We start from the raw sequence: 20,000 nt of genomic DNA, 5'->3' as shown, positions 1-20,000 counted from the left end.
TCGTTTCAATCTGATTACTATTTATGGCGGTGCAGTTCATCGTGGCTTGTGCATAGAGAGTGGAGCGACTTCGTTCGCAAAAATCGCAACAAAAAAACGGTGCACCAAACTCCAACGAAAACGACGACGACGACGACGACGACGGCGAGGGATCACATCATATTCCTTCCAAGATAATGTTAATAGCCGGGCCGTGCGACAAGACAGACTGCCTGAAATGCCTGAAATGCGAAGAGAAAGGGATTTTTCCACGGATTAGGTCACACAATGTGCGGTGCGCGATGGGAACGAACGAGTGAGGGGGGGGTGTGCAACATGCTGTGTCAGAGTCGGAGTTAGCGATGCCATTTGGGTTACGAAGCCTACGTGGATCTACAGCACATGGAGCAGGGGTTTGCATTCTCACTTACGGACTAGTTCGTTACTATCAAGCAGGCTGAGACTACGTTAACCATATCCCCCAGAAAGTCCCCACCCTCCTCCATCAATTAGTTACTCCGCGTTGGAATTGTTGTGCCAGGACCAAAACAGGAATTCACTCAATAATGGGCCCGTGCCACGAATGCCAGCGACACCGTTCCAGTCATCCCCTTGGCAATGAGCTGGCAAGATTTACTACTTTACTTAGCCAAACTAATTAAATCAGATCGATCGACTGCGGTAGTCGCCGGATACCGCATGAAACATGAACCGCCAACACGGTCGCACATACATTGGAACCTTCAATTCCACTCAATTCCGGCACCGACCTGACCATGCTTCATCAATCATAATTACTACCGGAACCTGGTGAATGCAACATACTGGCCAACGACCACACACACACAAAGCTCCGTCCTTTCGTCACATTCCATCGCTGGCTGGATGGGTTTTGGTTTGGCTTTTCCCCTTCCAGAGTTCTTCCTGGTAGGAGAGCCGCTGGTATCGAACACTATTTCGTCACGCGGCCTTGCCAAGGTCCCAAGGCTGTGCTTGTCACGCCGGCGACGGCGACGACGACGACGCCGACGAAGCAAAAGGGACACGGCGCGTGGCCGTGTCGGTGAGTTCATTAGCACCAGAGCGCGCCGACCGACGAAAAATCACTCAACGGGGGCGCCAATATAAACGGATTCCGCCGGGCAAACCGGCCCGGATTGGTGGGACCACTTTCCTTAATTGGATTAATACCCTTTTGCCGGTCGGTCGAGGGGGACCGTTTTCACTAGAGGCCAGGGGAGGGGGACTAGTGTGACTAATTATCGGAGGCGCGTATTGCCCGCGGTGTAGGCATAGGTATACGCACGGGGCCGTGGCGTGGTAGTAGTTGGAGCTGCGAGTCTGAAGTGGCCAGAAGTTGCTGCCGAAGTGTGTCTGAAGTGATGGTTTTAAAGTGATGCTTGCTCCTAGGCGTACACTTGAAAGAGGTCAAGGATCACGAGGAACGAGGACTAGTTGAAAGTATTTTATTTGACGATACGAGATGCGTCGATCGCACGTAATAGCTTAATCAAAATTGCTATTTTCAATTGCTTTGTACATCTCTCCATCTCTAGTTTGCTTATTGAAGTGTGCGTTCCATTATGAATTGGATCCTGCCGAAGCATCCGTAATTAACATAAAACAATTCCAAGAAGTCACCGTTAAATAAATGGACCGTTTCTATCCAAACAAGGTGACGAAATCGCTGCAGTACCAGTGCTGTACCTCATCCCGTATGGGTGTTAATGGTATTAATCTGTTTGATCGCAAACCGAACACCACGGCTAACCTCAAGCCGTTTTCGCCGAAATTTCATTACTTAACCAAAGTGTTTTCATTACCGCACAGACAGTGATGGCCATCAGTTCGCCGTCGCAGCCACGACGGATTATACGCTGCTTCTTCTCCTCCATCTTCGCTCCTTTGAGTGACCAAGCGGATGGTGCGAAATCATCGTTAATTAAAATGTGACATTCGACGAGCAGCAAACTGGTCATCGTAATACCCTGACCGTGCACGATTCCCCCCTGGCGGATCGACGAGAGAATGCAAATGCTTCCAGCAAGAAGATTCAGCTCGTTGCAACCAGCTATCCAGTTGCTGCTGGTGCTGCTGGAGCTGGACTGCAATCATTATCAACGTCTCAAGCTTATTGCGTTGATTTTTGCGTTTTGAGCTTTCTTCTCTCGGTCAGCAATGCCGAGACATTTGACTAATTGATGACACCACTATGCACACAGACTGCAACGCGCTCGAAGGAACGAACAAACGAACCAACGAACGAACGAACGCAGAAGGATAAACTGGGAATCACTTTAAGGACAAATTGAATTGCTGCGCTTCTAATTGCGGTGTCAGCAGATTTGCTACTGTCCACAGCACCACCACCAAGATCCAGTTTACGAGCTGGTAAGAGAAGACGGTTCTCGCAACGAACGTCTCGATTGAGCTGCTTTCGAAGAACGTCTTAAACCTGGATTAAGGTGGTCGCCCGAAAGAACGAAGCATCCCACCATTCGGATGGGATTGAGTATCCCCATCAGCACCACCAATCAACTGTCGGACGCACGGGCGTGTTGGTAAGATGGACGAGGAACTAATTTAAAGTATCCTCCACCTTCTCCCCCTTCGATGGACGCTCTTCGATTGCACAAGACATCGCAATCACTTTGTTCACTCGAGTCCTTTGCTTTGCCGAGGTCAGCAGATTTGCGGCCAAATGCACCGACCAAACACATCCTGCTGCTTGTTCTTCTTCTTCCAGATGCACCACCGATGCTGCAGACGATCCCTGGCACTAACGAGGAGCCTAGAAGCTTACACAGCACTCACCCTTTGCCGGGGGGACGCAGCCGGGAGCAGGTTATCAAATTAATTTGATAATAAATTTCCCTCATCTGTTAAGGCTACGAGGGGGGGCATCTTGACAGAAAGGAACGAACGAACAGTGTAGCGCTCTGTCGATCTCCCGGCTCTGTGCCTGTCGGTGCGTTTTGTTGATTGCCGGAGAAGCCGACACCCGGACTGATGCCAAGAATGGAGGAAATCCATCTTTTGGCCCCACCAGCTGGTTGGCACAAGTCAAAGTGTAAGTACAACCGTCTTGCTCAAAGGACGCCTGGAAGGCACCGAAAACAGTATACTGTTCTGCCACTTTACGGCCCTGTGTTTCCGCATCCCGAACATCCCGGATTCTGGAACACGCTCGGTGGTTCCCTCCAAGGAAAGTGGTCCCCTCGAACTTTGGAATATTTTGGAGAAACTAACCTAATGGTGGGAGCAGCTGGCCGACAGACAGACAGACAGGCGGCAACTTGCAGTGAGAGGGAGTGGCGGGGACGCGAACACGAATCCAGACAACGGTTGCCTTTCTGGAGAAACTTTTGCCAGATCCTGACCTACAGGACGAGGGCTCGTACACAGCTCAGTGCCTCCCGAAAGATGTTCCCTCCCTTCGAATGGCCAGCTATTGGAGCAGCCAAGAGTCAGCAAAATGGCAAATGTCTTACAAGCACAGACACATTCACAACATTTCTCCCACACCAACCAGTGTTGGCTCCCTCGAGAGGCGTCAAAAAGGACGAGGAGAAGAGAAGCGAACCGACCGGACGGACTGACTGTGAGAGAACAGGTGGCAAAAGCAGTGTCACGTCCGACTTCCGGTCGGAGCTGCCAGGCCCGACTGCAACCGAATTTAAATGATTTTGCATAATAAATGGCCTCTCCCCCCGGGGGAGGGGGATGGTCCCTCTTCTTCGTTTTGTAAAGTGAAGACAAATTGAAACATAAGGCACTTTGCAGCTAAGTGAGTTCGTCTCCGGATATCCGGTTCCCTTTGTAAGACACTTCCAGCGAATGATCGAATGCTAGAAGGTTCTAGATTTTCAATTAAATTCCCCAAAATCGCAGGAGAGAAAGAGAGGGAGAGAGACACCGAAACACCGGGGAAACCCCGGGGCTGGAGTTGAATTCGTTGTGGTTGTGAGTTAATTTCTGGATTCGAAAAATTCGTGGAAAATCAATTCCCATCCCACGGCCGTCGGGGCAAAATCAATCCTTCCCAATGTTTACATTCATTTGCATACGCTTGTTATGCACCGACACTGATCACCGGTAGCCGTCGACGCCGCCGTAGCACCCACATTCCCCGGGGACGAATACTGCCCCCCTCAACGTGCATTGCTTCCAAAGTTGAAATGCTCTCGAGTGGCGTGCTCCGCGTCGTGGCCGCACATGAAATTGATTACAATCCCTGGACGTGATTTATCTATCCGGATGGGTTCCGCGGTCCCTGCCTCTCTGCACACGTGCCATCGTGCCAGCGTGCCGCGCGAAAACACTGGTGATGGTCTCCTCAATTCGAACAATTCCGATTCGTTGTACCGCAAAAAAGGCGCTTCGATCGCATCAACGAAAACATCAGCATCAGTTGCCTGCCTGTGCCTGGTGCCATAACTCATGTACCAGAGAAAGAGTGAGAGGGAGCTCAATCGGGCGGAAAACCCAATTCCGATGGAATATGCCCCGCCGGCCTCGCCTCTGTCCCTGGCACAATGTGCAGAATCAATTCAAACATAAATATATTTTTATGCTAACCGTTACCGTTCATGGTCGTCGGTCCACGTCGTCCACGTGCCTTTACGTTAATCCAGCGTGTGCCAGACGCAGTAGGAATAGTAGTGGTTGGTTGGTGGTAACTCAATCGTTGGTTTGGTTTGGGAGATTACCCCCCCCGGGACCTGCACACCGGAACGACGACTAATCACGTCTCTTTCCCCCGGTTAGGCATTGGGTTTCCTTGGACACCACAGGGACATTTATGCACATCACAGCACAGGCACGCGTGTCACGTGCACGTTAGCTAACCAGACCGCATAGACACACACACACACGTACCACAGCTTCACTGATTGTGGTGCTCTGCGATTAGCACAAAAGCAACCAACGGAGAGCATCAGCAGACTTGCTTTGGAGACCCTTTTTTGATTCTCGATGAGACAGCGATTCAGCGAATTGCCGACTCCAAGCTCGAATCTGGAAGATAATTTGTTGGATCAATAGTTTGCAGTAAGTGACTGGCAGGGCGTCTTGCAGCATAGGAGCACTAACACCTTTAACTAACTCCCGGAACACCGCACCAACCTGATGCATATGTATAAGCTTCAAAAAAACATAAATCTCTCAACCCAGCTTAGCAGCCGTGCCGGTCCGTAGATCCCTGTGGGACCTGTGGCACTGATCCCCCACCCCCCCTCCCCAGGACTAGGACATTATTGAATCCGATCCGTTCGGAACCTCATCGACACGTTCCGCATCGGCAATGATTTATGTCCAAACAGCACCATCACCACCACCATCACCACATTGTAGTGTATACAAATATGGCATTCCAGCCAACCAAAAACACCATCACCAGGGGATTCTCATCGTCGTTATTCATCGACCCCCTCCCGACGATGGAGCCCGGTAGCCAAATGGAGCACACAAAAAAAACAAACGGGAGAAGAAGAAGGCGTATGTAGATTGAGGCATTTTATGGATTTCGCTTCCTGTTGTGGACCTAATTCCTTTTGCTCTGCGTTCGCGCATCATCGTTCAGTTGCGGTCGGTTCCCAATAACCCGGGCCCCGGGAGAGGTTCCGGTTTCCTTCCCTTCACCCACCAAGGAGGCCAGTTCATTATTTGGTAGCAGAGAAGGTTAATTTTACCCCGACCGACCGACTCCCCCCCGATGCTTTCTATGTTACTTCGGTGGCCGCACGCGTGTATAAACATAACGAGTAGCGCGCGCGCGTGTAACACGCACACGGTGGTCTTGGGTTTCCGTCGGTTTCGGGATGGCCGCTGCTGGATTGTTTGGTGGCCGAAAATGCCGATCCCAAATGGTTGTAGTTTGGTGAGTGGTTTCAGTTACAATCCCACTGACCCGTGTGTTACAATGTTTCTGGTGCCTAGAACGTAACCGAACAGCATAATGAAAAGGTTAGTCACGTTGCTGCTGTATGATCTAGGTGGTCCCGAGTTCGTTCGTACTCATTTTGGGCCATCCGGTGGCAAACATAACCATGAAGTAGTGTTGGGCTCCTGCCACACAAAAACAATGCAACATAAACACCATTTTCGAACGAACAACAAGCTTGGATGTGCATTTGAGTGTCAGTTGAACAATGAAACCGAAATCGCTTTCCAAACTGGACTGGAGAACCTCTCCATCACACACCTCGACACCTCATTGCGCTATCGATACCCGGAGCAAACAACCAAAACCAAAGTCATTAAATTGAAACTCGCTCTCTGCTCGAAAACGAACTGACAAAACTCAAATCCCGATCGAATCGAATCGTGGCGAGAAGTGATATGGCCACGCCTCCCCTCCCCCACCCCGGGGGCCACTACAAAGTGTTCAATGCAACTTTTCGGCACTTATCGTTCCGATTGCATTCTGGCCGCATGGTGGTGGTTTCGGTCGCAACAGTTTAACGGTCGGACAGCCGGGGTGTGCCAGGGCCTTGATTAAAAAATCCTAGTGCAGAGATGCAGTTGCACACACAGGGACATACAGAGGCCTCAGGGAAGTGGAAACAACATTCGATAACGGAGGCCATTCAAAAGCGAGCGAGCGAGCAGGGATTCGCCTCTCGCTGGCCATTTGATACGCGATATGCTATCGATTCCTCCTCCGCTCGCTCTGAACTATGGGTCGCTGTGCATTGGGTTCGATGCATCAGAACAAAGTTAACCACAATGTCGGTACCCCGAGAGAGCCGGCCTGGATATGAAAGGCAGAACTGGGGAGATGGAAAATGGAGGGAAAAAAAACTTCACTCTGATTGGGGCTCTGATACTGCAGCTGCTGCTTCCAGTTAGAACACGCCGCACGGAATTGAGCAGAGTTAACGAGGAAAAACAGATAACAAAAAAGAACTCCGAGGTGGTAGTGGTGGTGGTCGGGGTGGGAGTAAACCATATTCGAAACACCTCATAGCTTGCCTCCGGAAGGGCCCGAGGACAGTGTACGAGGATTGGTATCTCTCCTTCCCACAGCACTCCCTAGGCCTGCACACAGTACATACGATTGCTTCCGGTAAAAACACGTTCGATACAGTCTAACTGTTGCTTCGGAGCAGGAGCTCCCTGGTTGTAGGAAGAGGCCAAGTGGTGAACGAACACATGTCACCATGGCATAACCGTCCTGGTCCGTCGGGCGTTGGGTTAGACGTTTTTAATGAAATTGTCACAATCGGTTTTTGTGCTTTTTTTTTTTGGTTCCCAAACGAAAGTTTTCCCATTTTGGTTTTGCCTTCTCCTTCTAACAAAAAACGGGAACAACGAGCACGAACAGTTCATTATCTTTTGTGGGTTCCGTCGTATGTCTGTGTCTGTCGTATCCTGATTGCAGCTCTCTTTGTATCGACACCAAACTGATGATGATGCACTCGCTGCTGCTGATGGAGTTAAACTCGACAAAGAGAGGGTTACACAATTGACCTATTACTGACTGCGGGCTATGAGAAGAGCCAAACAATGTACTTATACACGCGTGTGCCTCGAAACCGCTACACTAAGAGGCACGAAACACGGTACATAATAAGTCTTCATAAATGTCAAAAGCTTGTAAAGGTGCAGCCGGAGCGTAAACCGAACTGGATGGATTAACTCACTCCGCGCCGCCCTAAGCCGGGCCTAATGTGGGCCCTAATGCTAACACGTGCTGTGGTGGCTACGGTGGTTACTCGCCAGAGGGTAAGCTGTTTAAAGGCTCAGGCGATTGGTCGCGGGCGTCGCGTGGCCACGGGGCCGTCGCGAAGCCAGCGAGGTGCAGCGCTAAATGTCAGTTTAAGCAAGCAACGCCTCGCCGTCACGTATGTTTGGCCGTCGGTCGACTGGCTGCTGCAGAACCACACCAGCATGCATGTCAAAGCTGGTGGGCACTAGTACGCTTGTAAGGAATGTTGTTGTCCCAGGAATGTCATATTTATTAGGGCACGAACAGTGAATAACGGCACCGCTTAGCACATCAACGCCAGTCTGTGGGCCCTGGGTCACTTTATTTACCCCTACATGGCATCTAGGGCATAAGATTTGAGTTAACGTACCCTTGGATCCTCACCAATCATGCCCGCAAGCCCGTCTTTTCTCGAATCCTCGCAAGGAATCGCACCCAGCGAACCTTTCCGCTCGTTCCGAACCAATCCCAAACCATTTCACCGAGAAAGACCGCACCACTGACCGACCAGCCAGTGACGATAAGGGCCCAGATGCACCAAAGGTCCTCGAAGTGGAACACCATACTGTCGAACTGTTCACCCTTTACGGTGACCAACGACGCGAGCCTGTTCCGGATCCACTCCACACGATACATCCAGATGCCACTCTGGAAGTAGCGCTCGAAGAACTCCACGAACGTCGGATAGAACGGTGAGTTGATGGGCAGCTGAAGCGATAGGAAGCGTTCGATGACCTGCTCCTGCAACAGGTACAGCTGATAGTGCGAGGGATCTTGATGGCCGGAGGTGGAGAACAGAAGGGCCTGGAACCAGGGCATCACCGTGCAGTACTCGCTGTACAGCTCTTCCTGTCGCTCAATGTACAGCTCCTGAGCACGCCACTGGTCGAGCAGCTTACCGGGCAGGTTGTCTCGCAGCAGCTGCGTCCTCACGCCCGGAATGGCAATCATCAGATCGGACCGTTTAAACTCATCCAGCGTTTCCGGTCGCTCGGAGCTCGCCGGGAGTGACATAAGTGAAATGATCTTAGCATTATAGGCCTCCGATAGGAAGAACACGAACACGGTGGTAGCGAACGAGAGGATGCGCGTTGGAAACGGTAGCCGGTAGATGACCGGCTCACTGAAAAGTATGAGCGAAAGCAAATTCCGTGGAAACAACCGTGGAAATAGTAAGGCTAACGTGCGATAGAAAATTAGCACCGCGGCCACCAGAAGCCAAATTCCAACCGAGAACGGTTTCAGGAGATGCCCTAGAATGTCACGCTCGGTATGGAATGGGCAGACGACGCAGGAACCGATTCGCTCCTTCATAGTAACATCGTGCATGTACGTCAGCCGGAAGTCAGTATACGCGAAGGTAACATCACTTCCGCTTCCCTCATCCTGTATCACACTGATCGTTCCGTTCAGGTGGCGCTCGATCAGATAACGCAAACACTCATGCAGCACTCCTGCCGTGCGGTTGTTGCCCATGTTGATCAGATATGGAAACTCGTAAATACCGTACAATCGGAACTGATGCCCATGTATGTTGGTCAGTTTGTTGGGGAAATAGTGATCGATAAGGGAACGATTGCGTTGCTCTGGCCAGTCGAACCAATATTCTTGTCCGTTAAATCGGTTCTGGCTATACAGCAGGGAATGTTGATGGTAAGGCAGCGAAGCGATTAAGTAGTTGACGATTCCCAGATCATCAAAAAACGACCAAGCGGTGGATTGATTCATTCCCTCGCTGACGAACGTTATAAATTTGGATGTTTTAAAGTAACATTCGTGCGATCGCAAGCGAGATGTTGCCAGTTGCTTTGGGAACTAAAACATTTCAAACAAAGGGATCTTAAGAATTATTTCTACTTGCGGTTATGTTAAGTGAATTACCTTCATACCGTAACCAGTAGCGTCCATAATTACCAACGATGATTGTTTCTGACCATACATCATCACTGAAGGATGGTGACGAGTTAATGTGACAGGATACTTGGTAGCCAATTCCTTCATCAATGGTCCAAGAGTATCATCAACCGTGCCTCTAGGAGAAGAGTACTTTCGTAACTGAATGAAGCACACCTCAAGACCTTCCGGTAACATTGCATGCTCATGTGCCGCTATTGCTGACACAACTTCAACTATCTTACTGCAATGGCCAAATACTGCCAAAAGTGCCAGAAGTATGATCAGAGAATGGCAACTCATCACACCAAAGTTACGATATCCACGATACAATTGAAATACTGTGCGAAGATACGGCTGCCGGACATGACGCCCCTCTAATCCAAATAATGGTTGCATACACACACTTGGTCTACCACAGGAACCACAATCTATAATCAAATGAATTCATAATGAATTCTAGTGCTAAAAGCATTAGAAGCGATTTGATGGCACCGATTCGTGGAACACGAACACACATCGTTAGTTCGGTCAGACCAGTTTGGAATCTTTCGTTGGATAGTGCTACAGAATGAAGTTCTTCTACACCGCTCTAGATTCTTTTGTCATTCTCCTGGTAATAAATGTACAGTATCAATTCACTTCAGGAACTATAGTGGACATTGTAAAGGCTATCGTTGAGTGGAATCATGCATCCATGATTCGTGGCGGCGAGCTATGTATTTTCACTACACCAAATTCGACTCTAAACGACTACGCTCCGGACCTTATGCCAATGCTACTTTCCAACTATCCAACAACATTCGCAAGTACTGTAAATTTCATTGATATAAAAATACTTCGCGTAGCAACCATAGTGATACTCGACACCACGGGATATCCTTATGAGGTAGGACGAATGCATCAATTCGATGGAATATCGCAATCTTTAATTTCAATACTTGCAGTTTCCCGTGCGGTTCTTCAGGGCCACACTCACACATCACCCGTGTTACAGCAAGCCGGCCAAGTTTATCATGTTGCTCAGTAGGAAGAGTTTTGCGAAAAAACATATAGTGGAGACGTTTTTCCAAAACCTTGGAATCCTTAATTACATCCTCGTGCCAGTAGAGAATGATTCCAACACTGGTAACGTTACTATGGTGTATACCTACAATCAGTTCACTCATCAGGAACTCTTCTTTCCTCCAACGCCACACCCGGTGAGCCGTTTCTACCCAGACAAGCTGAACAATCTCAATGGCTACAAAGTTCTTATACACGGATACGTCTCATATCCCTACATCATTGAATTTGAAGGTGATATACTTTATGGGGTTTTAAAGAGGTTTATCGATGCAATCATCATTACCAAGAAAAACGGTACAACGTACCTCTCGGATGACATCAAGATACGTCCAGCGATGGACTGTTGGATGAACTATGAGGAACCTCGCAAAAGTTTCATGCACATATTCTTTTTTCGCGAATCGACGAACCACGTAGTGGTATGCCCGGTACGCACTGAGCGAGACTTCCTGAGCCACCTGCTGAAACCATTCTCGGTTGGGATTTGGGCGATACTGTTAGCGATGTTTGTGTTCTGTCGTGTGGTGCAACATCTCTTTCCGGACATCTATCGTTATGATTTGATCGCGCTAACCTTTTTCGGTGGCGGTGGTACCGAGTATCTACAACCATTCTCCTTTCGCGCTGTCATGCTAACGCTCGCTGTGCTTGTGTTCTTCCTATCTGAAGCCTACAACACCAAGATAATTTCGTTAATGTCCTTTTCCAAGTTCTACAAACAACCTCAAACATTAGCGGAATTGGCGCAGTCCAACTATCGCATCTTGTCGCTGCAGCGAACGGCTAACTCTGTGTTTGGTGCATTAGAGAAGAACTTCCTTACGTATCCGCAGACAGTGCGCGAAGAACGTCGACTAGGCATACGAGTATACGAGGAATACTGCTCAGTGGTAGAGGAAGGTAATGCTCGGGCCGTTGTGTCGCTCGGTGTTCAGGACGTCCGCAACGAGCTGTATATGTTGGAGGAACCTTTGTTCAGGCACCACGGCTCACTCCAGTGTGCTCGTGATTCTCCGTTCTTCGAACTGATATACCGCAACTTCAGCTACTACAACGAGTCTGGAATATGGTGGCATATAGTGAAGCGTGCGCTCGATCTGCTGGGAGAAAACCGCAGCATACTTCTGGAGCGGTGGCAAGAGGTGATCTTTCTCTTCGAAGATCTAATCTGCATCTGGATACTGATCGTCATTGGTTGGTGCATCAGCGTGCTGTTTCTCATCGGCGAACTTGCGTGCTTTAGGATCACAGAAAAGCGAGCTAAACGAGCTCAAATTCGTTAAATGCTAACACTTTTGCAGAGTATGTTCAGAATATGACGATTTATGACACTAAAGTCAAGACATTGCAGAATTGCTGAGAGCGGTCGATTAGCGGACATGAATATCCTATACTCCCATCTACGTAATGGTCGCCATCTACATTCAAACGAATTAATAATGAATTCTAGTACTAAAAGCATTAGAAGCGAATTGATGGCACCGATTCGTGGCATATGAACACGTACCATCAGTCCTGTCAGACCAGTTTGAAATCTTTCGTTGGATAGTGCTACAAAATCAGAATGAAGTTCTTCTACACCGCTCTAGATTCTTTTGTCATTCTCCTGGTAATAAATGTACAGTATCAATTCACTTCAGGAACTATAGTGGACATTGTAAAGGCTATCGTTGAGTGGAATCATGCATCCATGATTCGTGGCGGTGAGCTATGTATTTTCACTACACCAAATTCGACTCTAAACGACCACGCTCCGGACCTTATGCCAATGTTACTCTCCAACTATCCAACGACATTCGTAAATACCGAGAATTTCGTCAACACAATGGGAGTACGGATAGCAACCGTAGTGATGATCGATACCACGGGATATCCTTATGAGGTAGGACGAATGCATCAATTCGATGGAATATCGCAATCTTTAATTTCAATACTTGCAGTTTCCCGTGCGGTTCTTCAGGGCCACACTCACACATCACCCGTGTTACAGCAAGCCGGCCAAGTTTATCATGTTGCTGAGTAGGAAGAGTTTTGCGAAAAAACATCTAGTGGAGACGTTTTTCCAAAAACTTGGAATCCTTAACTATATCCTTGTGCCAGTGGAGAATGGTTCTAACACGAGTAACGTTACTGTGGTGTACACCTACAATCAGTTCACTCAACAGGGGCACTTTTTTCAACCAACGCCACACGCGGTGAGCCGTTTCTACCCAGACAAGCTGCGCAATCTCAATGGCTACAAAGTGGGAATGCACGGCTTCGTCTCATACCCCTACATCATCGAAGTCAAAGATGATAAACTTTATGGCGTTTTAAAAAAGTTTATCGATGAAATCATCATTAGTCGACGGAATGGTACGACGAGCCTCACCGATATAACCAAATATCGTTCATTGATGGAGTGCTGGACGAGCTATGAGGAACCTCGCAAAAGTTTCATGCACACATTCTTTTTCCGCGAATCGACGGGCTACGTTGTGGTGTGCCCGGTGCGTACTGAGCGAGACTTCCTAAGCCACCTGCTGAAACCATTCTCAATCGGCATCTGGGGGGTACTGTTAGCGATGTTTATGTTTTGTCGTGTGGTGCAACATCTCTTTCCGGACATCTATCGTTATGATTTGATCGCGCTAACCTTTTTCGGTGGCGGTGGTACCGAGTATCGCCAACCATTCTCCTTCCGCGCCGTCATGCTAACGCTCGCCGTGCTTGTGTTCTTCTTATCTGAAGCCTACAACACCAAAATCATTTCTCTGATGTCCTACTCTAAGTTTTACAAACAACCTCAAACATTAGCGGAGTTGGCGCAATCCAACTATCGCATCATGTCCCTACCACGAGTCGACAACTCTTTGTACGGTGTCTTAGAGAAAAACATGCTCCCATACCCGCAGACAGCACGCGAAGAACGTCGACTGGGCATACGAGTTCACGAGGAGTACTGTTCGATGATGGAGGAAGGTAATGCTCGGGTCATTGTGTCTTTCGGTCTCAAGAACGTCCGCAACGGGCTCTACATGTTGCAAGAATCGGTGTTTAGGCACCATGATTCATTCCAATGTTCTCGTGATTCTCCGTTCTTCGAACTGATATACCGCAACTTCAGCTACTACAATGACGCAGGGATGTGGTGGTATATAGTGAAGCGTGCGCTCGATCTGCTGGGAGAAAACCGAATCATTCGTCAGCAACAGTGGCAAGAGGTGATCTTTCTCTTCGAAGATCTAATCTGCGTCTGGATACTGATTATCGTCGGTTGGTGCATCAGTGTGCTATTTCTCATCGGCGAGCTCGCGTACTTTAGGATCACAGAAAAGCGAGCTAAACGCTCATTAAATGCACACCCAAAGCCACACCCAAATTGGCCCAAAGAATCCCAACGATTCCAGCCGATAATCGATTCACATTCTCGTAATCCTCTTACTAACGCAAGGCAATAAAAGCGCCGCTTCTTGTATGATCTATTACCGATTTCCAGATGTGTATTACTCTTTTTCCAACTTCGCCATCTATAGTACCATCTTTCTTTCCTCCAGTTGTGGCACATTGCATACGCTGCAATATGGAAGTCTGACTCGACATGTCCAATTGCTCAGACGGTCGCAATACGGTGCAAAAGCCTGGTGGTGGTACGTTCGGCGAACCTTACATCCATCAATCAATCGATCTTGGGAGTCGAAACATGACGTACAGCATAGCGCTGTACAACGTGCTGAAGCTCACCGCAACGTTGCCCTTCCCACCGTTGCTGGTCAACTTGCAACCAATGAGAACGATTTACCGATGATTAAGCGTGCAAAATGACCATCACCTCCGCCTATCCCTACACCCGGGGGCACATTCCAGGAACCTCGGTTAAATGGTTTGCCTTCGCCGGCCTTCGAAGCATCGGGAGGGAGAGGGAGCACGTGGAAATGAAAATTAATACACGTTTTCACTCGTACGCGGTTATTAATCATTCTCTCGCATGCGAAACGAAACGGTAGAAACACACACACACACACCACGAGGCGGAGGGGTAGAGGGTCACCGGTAAGGAGTGACCAACCGGCTGGAGGTTCGCTTCTGCTGACGAAGACATCTTTCTTATGTGGCAAACATCAAACATCATAAATCACAATTTGTCCTTTGGGTTCAGCCAAGAGTCAGCCAGCCTAGTGCTCCTAGCTCCAGTGACACCGGAGGTAGCAGCAACAGCAGCAGCAGCAGCAGCATCAGTCGCAGAGATCGCAACGATTGCTCGGCGATGGTTTGGGTTCTTCGCTGAGATGATGCCCCATCCGTTTGGTACAAACGAGCTGGAAGACCCTTAAAGGACCTTCCGTCCCCCCCACCCGGGTATGTCAACGGTGTGTACAACGAATTTGCTCATCAATCTAGCCGTGGTCAGGCATACTTTTATGCTGACAGCGTGCAGGCGTGACATCAAGAGACCACACGACATGACGGCGGGCGGCGCCGAGATGTGGTGTGATGTGTTAGACTAAGGAGTACCGTTAGCCGGTACAGGTGAAGGCTTCTGAAGCTCTATTAGAGCATGGTAATTGGATAACTGGGTCACACTAGGTTTGCAGTGTCCCGGTATGCTCAACTAATGGTCCACAAACTTGTTCACCTAGTATGCACACCTGCTACCGGAACATAACAGCAGCAGCAGCACCAGCACCACCAGCTGTTGATGATTTGCATTGAATCCGTCGATCTGTCCTTGTCCATATCCCTTCTCCCGGGTATAAGTACACTAGCACGTGCACACACATGCGACATTGTGCTGTCTTGTACTTGCGGCTCACCACATTTCCTCTTATCTCGCTAGTTTGAATGATTGCGAACATCATTTACGATGTGTTTAACATGGAAGTCAACTGAAATGACTGTGCGTGTGTGTGTGTGTGTTCCGTGGTGGAATAATTTATGTCGCGATAATACTCTCCCCGAAAACGGCGCACAAAACGGACCTCTCCAAGAGGAAGGACCAAAGGAAGAGACTTCGGAATCCGCGGCCACGTTCTCTAGCAAAGGGCAACAAATTCCACGTCCCCATTGTCGGCATCGTGTGGGGACCACGACCACAAGAACGCGCCCCAAACCCCCGGTTCCGCGCGCGCTGCCGCTGGTCGAATGTCTCGAAATCCTGAACCGAAAGTAATCTGCTCCTCCTACCTTTGGCAACGACACGGATCGCCTTCATGAGGTACCATTGTTCGCCTTATCGGTAGGCGCACAGCAGGGTCGAGCCGAGGGCGGCCTTCACCAGCAAATGAGATGAGAACGAGCGGAAGATGAAGTGACGAAACGCACCGCCGCCGAGATCGCCGAGGAAGCGGAGCGAGATCGAGGTGTCGACGGATCGCGGTGGTGTGTTAGTAACCGCGGTGTGAAGATTAATTTACTTTTAACGAGCATAATTTTTCCGCTTCCCCTGCGTGCTCTCTCTCTCTCTCTATCTACCTCTCTTGCTCTCTCTCTGTTTCTCTGTCATTCTCGCTCCTTGATGGGTTATTAATTATTTCGAGCAAGGTTTCGAGGAGCTCCACAGCATCCAGCATCCAACCACGCATCTTCCTTTTGAGATGCTGGCGGCACCCAGGCAGTGCAAACGAGGGACAATACCGAGTGTCATCCGGGACCCACTCACTTCCTCTCGTCCCTTTTCCCTTTCACCTTTAATCTGCAACAATGGCGGTCCGGTTGGTCGGACCGCCCATCGCTCTTATCCCTTATCATACCGCACATGTGCGTGTGTGTGTATGCTACGGGGTATGCTGTCTCTGGCGACTTACTTGTTGTGGGAACAAAGTTCATTGTCAGTAGGCGCCCCCGAGGGCCCGACCATTGGAGCATTGTTGGTCGGAGCCAAAAGGGGAACGTTGAGTGTGGCGGATTCGGGGTTCCGCTTTGCCTTTACACGCTTGGATGAAACGGTTTTGAACGAGGAGCATGTCCGTGCGTATCAGCGATCCGTCATTTGCTTCCACACTCCGCCCTAAACCTAAGACGGTGCCGTTAGGTTTGGGTGTCTTGAGCGTGGCCGGCCGCTAACACGCCCAACATCAGCAGCAGCAGCAGCAGCAGCAGCAGCAGAGGCAGCAGCATCCCAGAAAGGGTGGGTTGGTGGGGTGGTTGAAGCCATGTCAACAATGACATGGTCGACCCTTCCGAGGTAAAGTCAGTAAGGGACTGTAAACTCTAAGGATGCCCCGGGATTACTCGTCCGCGACTTCTCGCCATCCAACCGGCCGGAATCTCGTGCGCTTAAAACATGGCCCCGCAGACGACAGCCTTCCAATTATCGGCCAATGTTTTATGAGATGACACGGTAACACATACACACGTCCGGTGTTGTTAGTGCCGGAACAACTTCTCGCAATCAGCGAGGTGTTGATGTATGGTTTGAACTGCATTGTTACTAAGCGAGACAAACTTCCTGAGCAGTTTGTGCCCGGGGGCGTGACGCTGAGCATCACCATCCTGCCGAGGAGGACTATACCAAGCAACTAAGCTAAACCCAAACATGCGGATTTTGGGGGCGAATTCGGCTGGCGACAGGCAGCTGCAACAACGAGATGTCCGTCGAAATTTGCGTAAAGTTGTACCAAGAATTAATCATGTTGTGGCTAAGTTTGGCAGAAGTCAGTGCATCTTAACAACTTTGATGTAGTGATGATGATAAGTTGTTTGTATCGTGCATTCCACTACTAGAAGACTGTTTTTGATAAGTCAGTTCTAAAACAGACCATAACTATCTGACGACCATAGGTATATTAATTATTTCTAAAGTACCTAAACTGAGGAGAAGAAAACAATATTGAGTAAAATTCCTGCAAACATTTCTTTTTAAATAAAAATGACACCCAAGTACACTTTGACATTCACTTGTCAAGCAGTTGTCATCCGACTGTACTCGTCTGTAGTAGGCTGCGTTAAAAAGATATTTCACCCCCCGGGATACGTGGCAATAACTACAAACCGGACTGAGTTGTTGATGGACAATCGTGACCAAAAAACGCTCAACACATGCACACGAAACCATCATGCACCCCCCATCATCATCATCATCGACAGAAGTCAATCAATAAGAACTCCCCCCGTAAAGCACTGGCAGTACGGCAGCATCCTTCACTTCTCACTTCAATATATACTCCATAATAAGCCTCCTTTGATCAAACGCAAACGCATTGATCCGCGAACGAACGCTTCTTGCACACCACACCAGTGGAAACAAAAGCCACTTCCCCCCTCCACAAAGTCTGGCCCACCATTTTCCGCAATGCTCTTTCGCAGAACCACTTCCATGCGCCAAGTATCTTCCCCGACGGCACCACCAGATCGATTCGACACGAACTGTCGCTCATTAACGGTACCGCCGTGTGGCTTGTCATGAAATCGTGATGTGATGTGATGCGCGGAGATGCGTGGTTTCTCGTCTTCATCTTCGGTGCGCGGCTCCATTGGCCCAGAGCACCATCGAGCACACGGCGCACCGGGTAATTAAACAGGAAAAACAGAGCGCCCTGAGGGGGGAGAAGGTAAATTAAATCTAAATGTCCAAAACCCATCGCCCATTTGCCCAATTACTGGTCTCGGCGGTCCCCGGGTCCGAGCTGGGTGGCCGGCCACCACACGGGTCCCGCTACGGGGTCCCGACAGATAATTTATGTCTCTCTCTCTCGAGCGAGCGAAAGGCTCCACAGTGCCGGTTAGCAGGTGGAAGAAGAAAGTGAGCGAACAGAGAGCGAGAGCAGAGCAGAAGGAGAGACAGAAGAAGGAACGCGGTGTTGGTTCTGTTGGCGTTAATCGCCATCATGTTCAGCCCGCTAGCTAGAGCGAGTGGTCACAGCGAGCGTACTTTCTTCTTTACATCGGGGTGAGCGTCCATGTATGTATGATTAATGGAGGCACACAAGCAACGCTCAAATTAAGGAGGTATAAGTACTTGCCTACCCTTCAGGCTGCTTCCTCCAGTGCTTGCGTACGTACATGACATTACCTTCTTCTCGTCGTTGTCGCCGTCGTCGTGTGTTCTACCTTCTCTACCATCAAGGGGGGTTCTTTGGTTTTACTGTCACTTAAAAGTCTCCTTTAATTTAATGTTTCATCTCTGTTTTTAACCAACGCGTTCTCAGAGCGCACGAGCGCCCCTCTCACACGTACACGAAGACGTCATTTGAAAAATAAATCTTCATTTTCCTAATGGAGTAGGACCACACTACAACTGCCGGTGTGCCAATGCCTGCTGGTAACCTCACATGCGCTCCACGGTCGCGCGTAAATCGATTACAAAATGATGGTTTAACAGGGCACACGCGGGCCCTGTTAACGCGTTGCGAAGTGTCTTCATCAAGTCGACGAGAGACGATTGTCCGTGTGCCGACTATCGGCTAGATCCAGTTTAAAAGGAGCGCTCTAATAGCAGCAGTTAACTAGCGTAACGATGCGAAAGCGCGTCAATTCTGCTGGCGAGTATTTATTTTTAAGTTTTTTTTTGTATATATCCAAGCTCTCACACACCGCCATCGCAGGTGGGAAATGATGCTGGATGAGGAACGCAAATCGCATGTGGTCGCTGTGGCTCTAGTTGCTCTCTGCATTCCTCCTTCCAATTTCAACCAGTCGCCGCATCATCAAACGTCATTCCCCCTCCTCATCAACAGGTTCTAATCAGGCATGAAGCGTAGCAGCAGCAGCCGGAGCACTAGGAGCAGAAGCGAAAGACGGACACACACATATACGGGGCCATCCAATCATTGGCGTAATCTTTCGCCGCGTGTAACACGCGTGTCTAAGTCAAAGTTTATGGCCTTGAGGGAAGCAGCAACCGCCACGGAGCGAACCGATCGGCTCGAAGCTGCTCGAGATTGGTTTTGCGTGTGTAAGAAACTAATTCCCGGTTGGTCGAGGTTCCTGGGAGCCATCATCATCATCATCATCCGCCACACTTGAAACCGCTTTCAGCGATGACTAATGAAGAGCAAACAGTGGTTGGCAGCTGGGTATTGGATTTTACGGGGGAAGGGGGGATGGAGGTTTTTGGTATAGTAAGGATCACAGCGAGACAGCGAGAGGAAGCCATGGACTGTAGCTCGCCTTGAGACCTTGGGAATGTCCGGACCTTGGGAGGAAGTTGATTGTTGTTTCGCAATATGAAGCCATTTTGAATTCCAAAAATAGTAACAAAAAAAAACACACTCCAGACTCCCTCCCTCTGATAAGACGCCATTGAGATGCCGCAGGTCGGCCGGCTGGTGGTGGTGGTTGTGGACAATGGAACTTCAAAAAATGATTTTTAAACATCAACCACCGTCGCCACCCATTGTTTCCAGACCCAGACGACCACCAGACGACACCGATT

The 20,000-nt window shown here is 49.3% G+C and overlaps 1 protein-coding gene across 2 annotated transcripts in view; it reads right to left on the bottom strand.

Moving 5' to 3' along the window:
- LOC125958054 (EGFR adapter protein-like) overlaps positions 1 to 20,000 on the bottom strand; it is a 46,885-nt gene that overhangs the window by 1,826 nt on the left and 25,059 nt on the right. For both annotated transcript variants that reach the window (XM_049691168.1, XM_049691169.1), the window contains exon 4: positions 1 to 221. This exon is cut by the window's left edge and continues 416 nt beyond it. In XM_049691168.1, the coding sequence (XP_049547125.1) occupies positions 1 to 40 (40 nt within the window). In that variant the 5' untranslated portion in view covers positions 41 to 221. The remainder of the gene's footprint in view (positions 222 to 20,000) is intronic.

This window comes from Anopheles darlingi, chromosome 3 (assembly GCF_943734745.1).
Source record: "Anopheles darlingi chromosome 3, idAnoDarlMG_H_01, whole genome shotgun sequence".
NCBI classification, from domain to species: Eukaryota; Metazoa; Arthropoda; class Insecta; order Diptera; family Culicidae; genus Anopheles; species Anopheles darlingi.
Note: the sequence above shows the minus strand (reverse complement) of the source record. Positions and strands in the feature narration are given on the sequence as shown.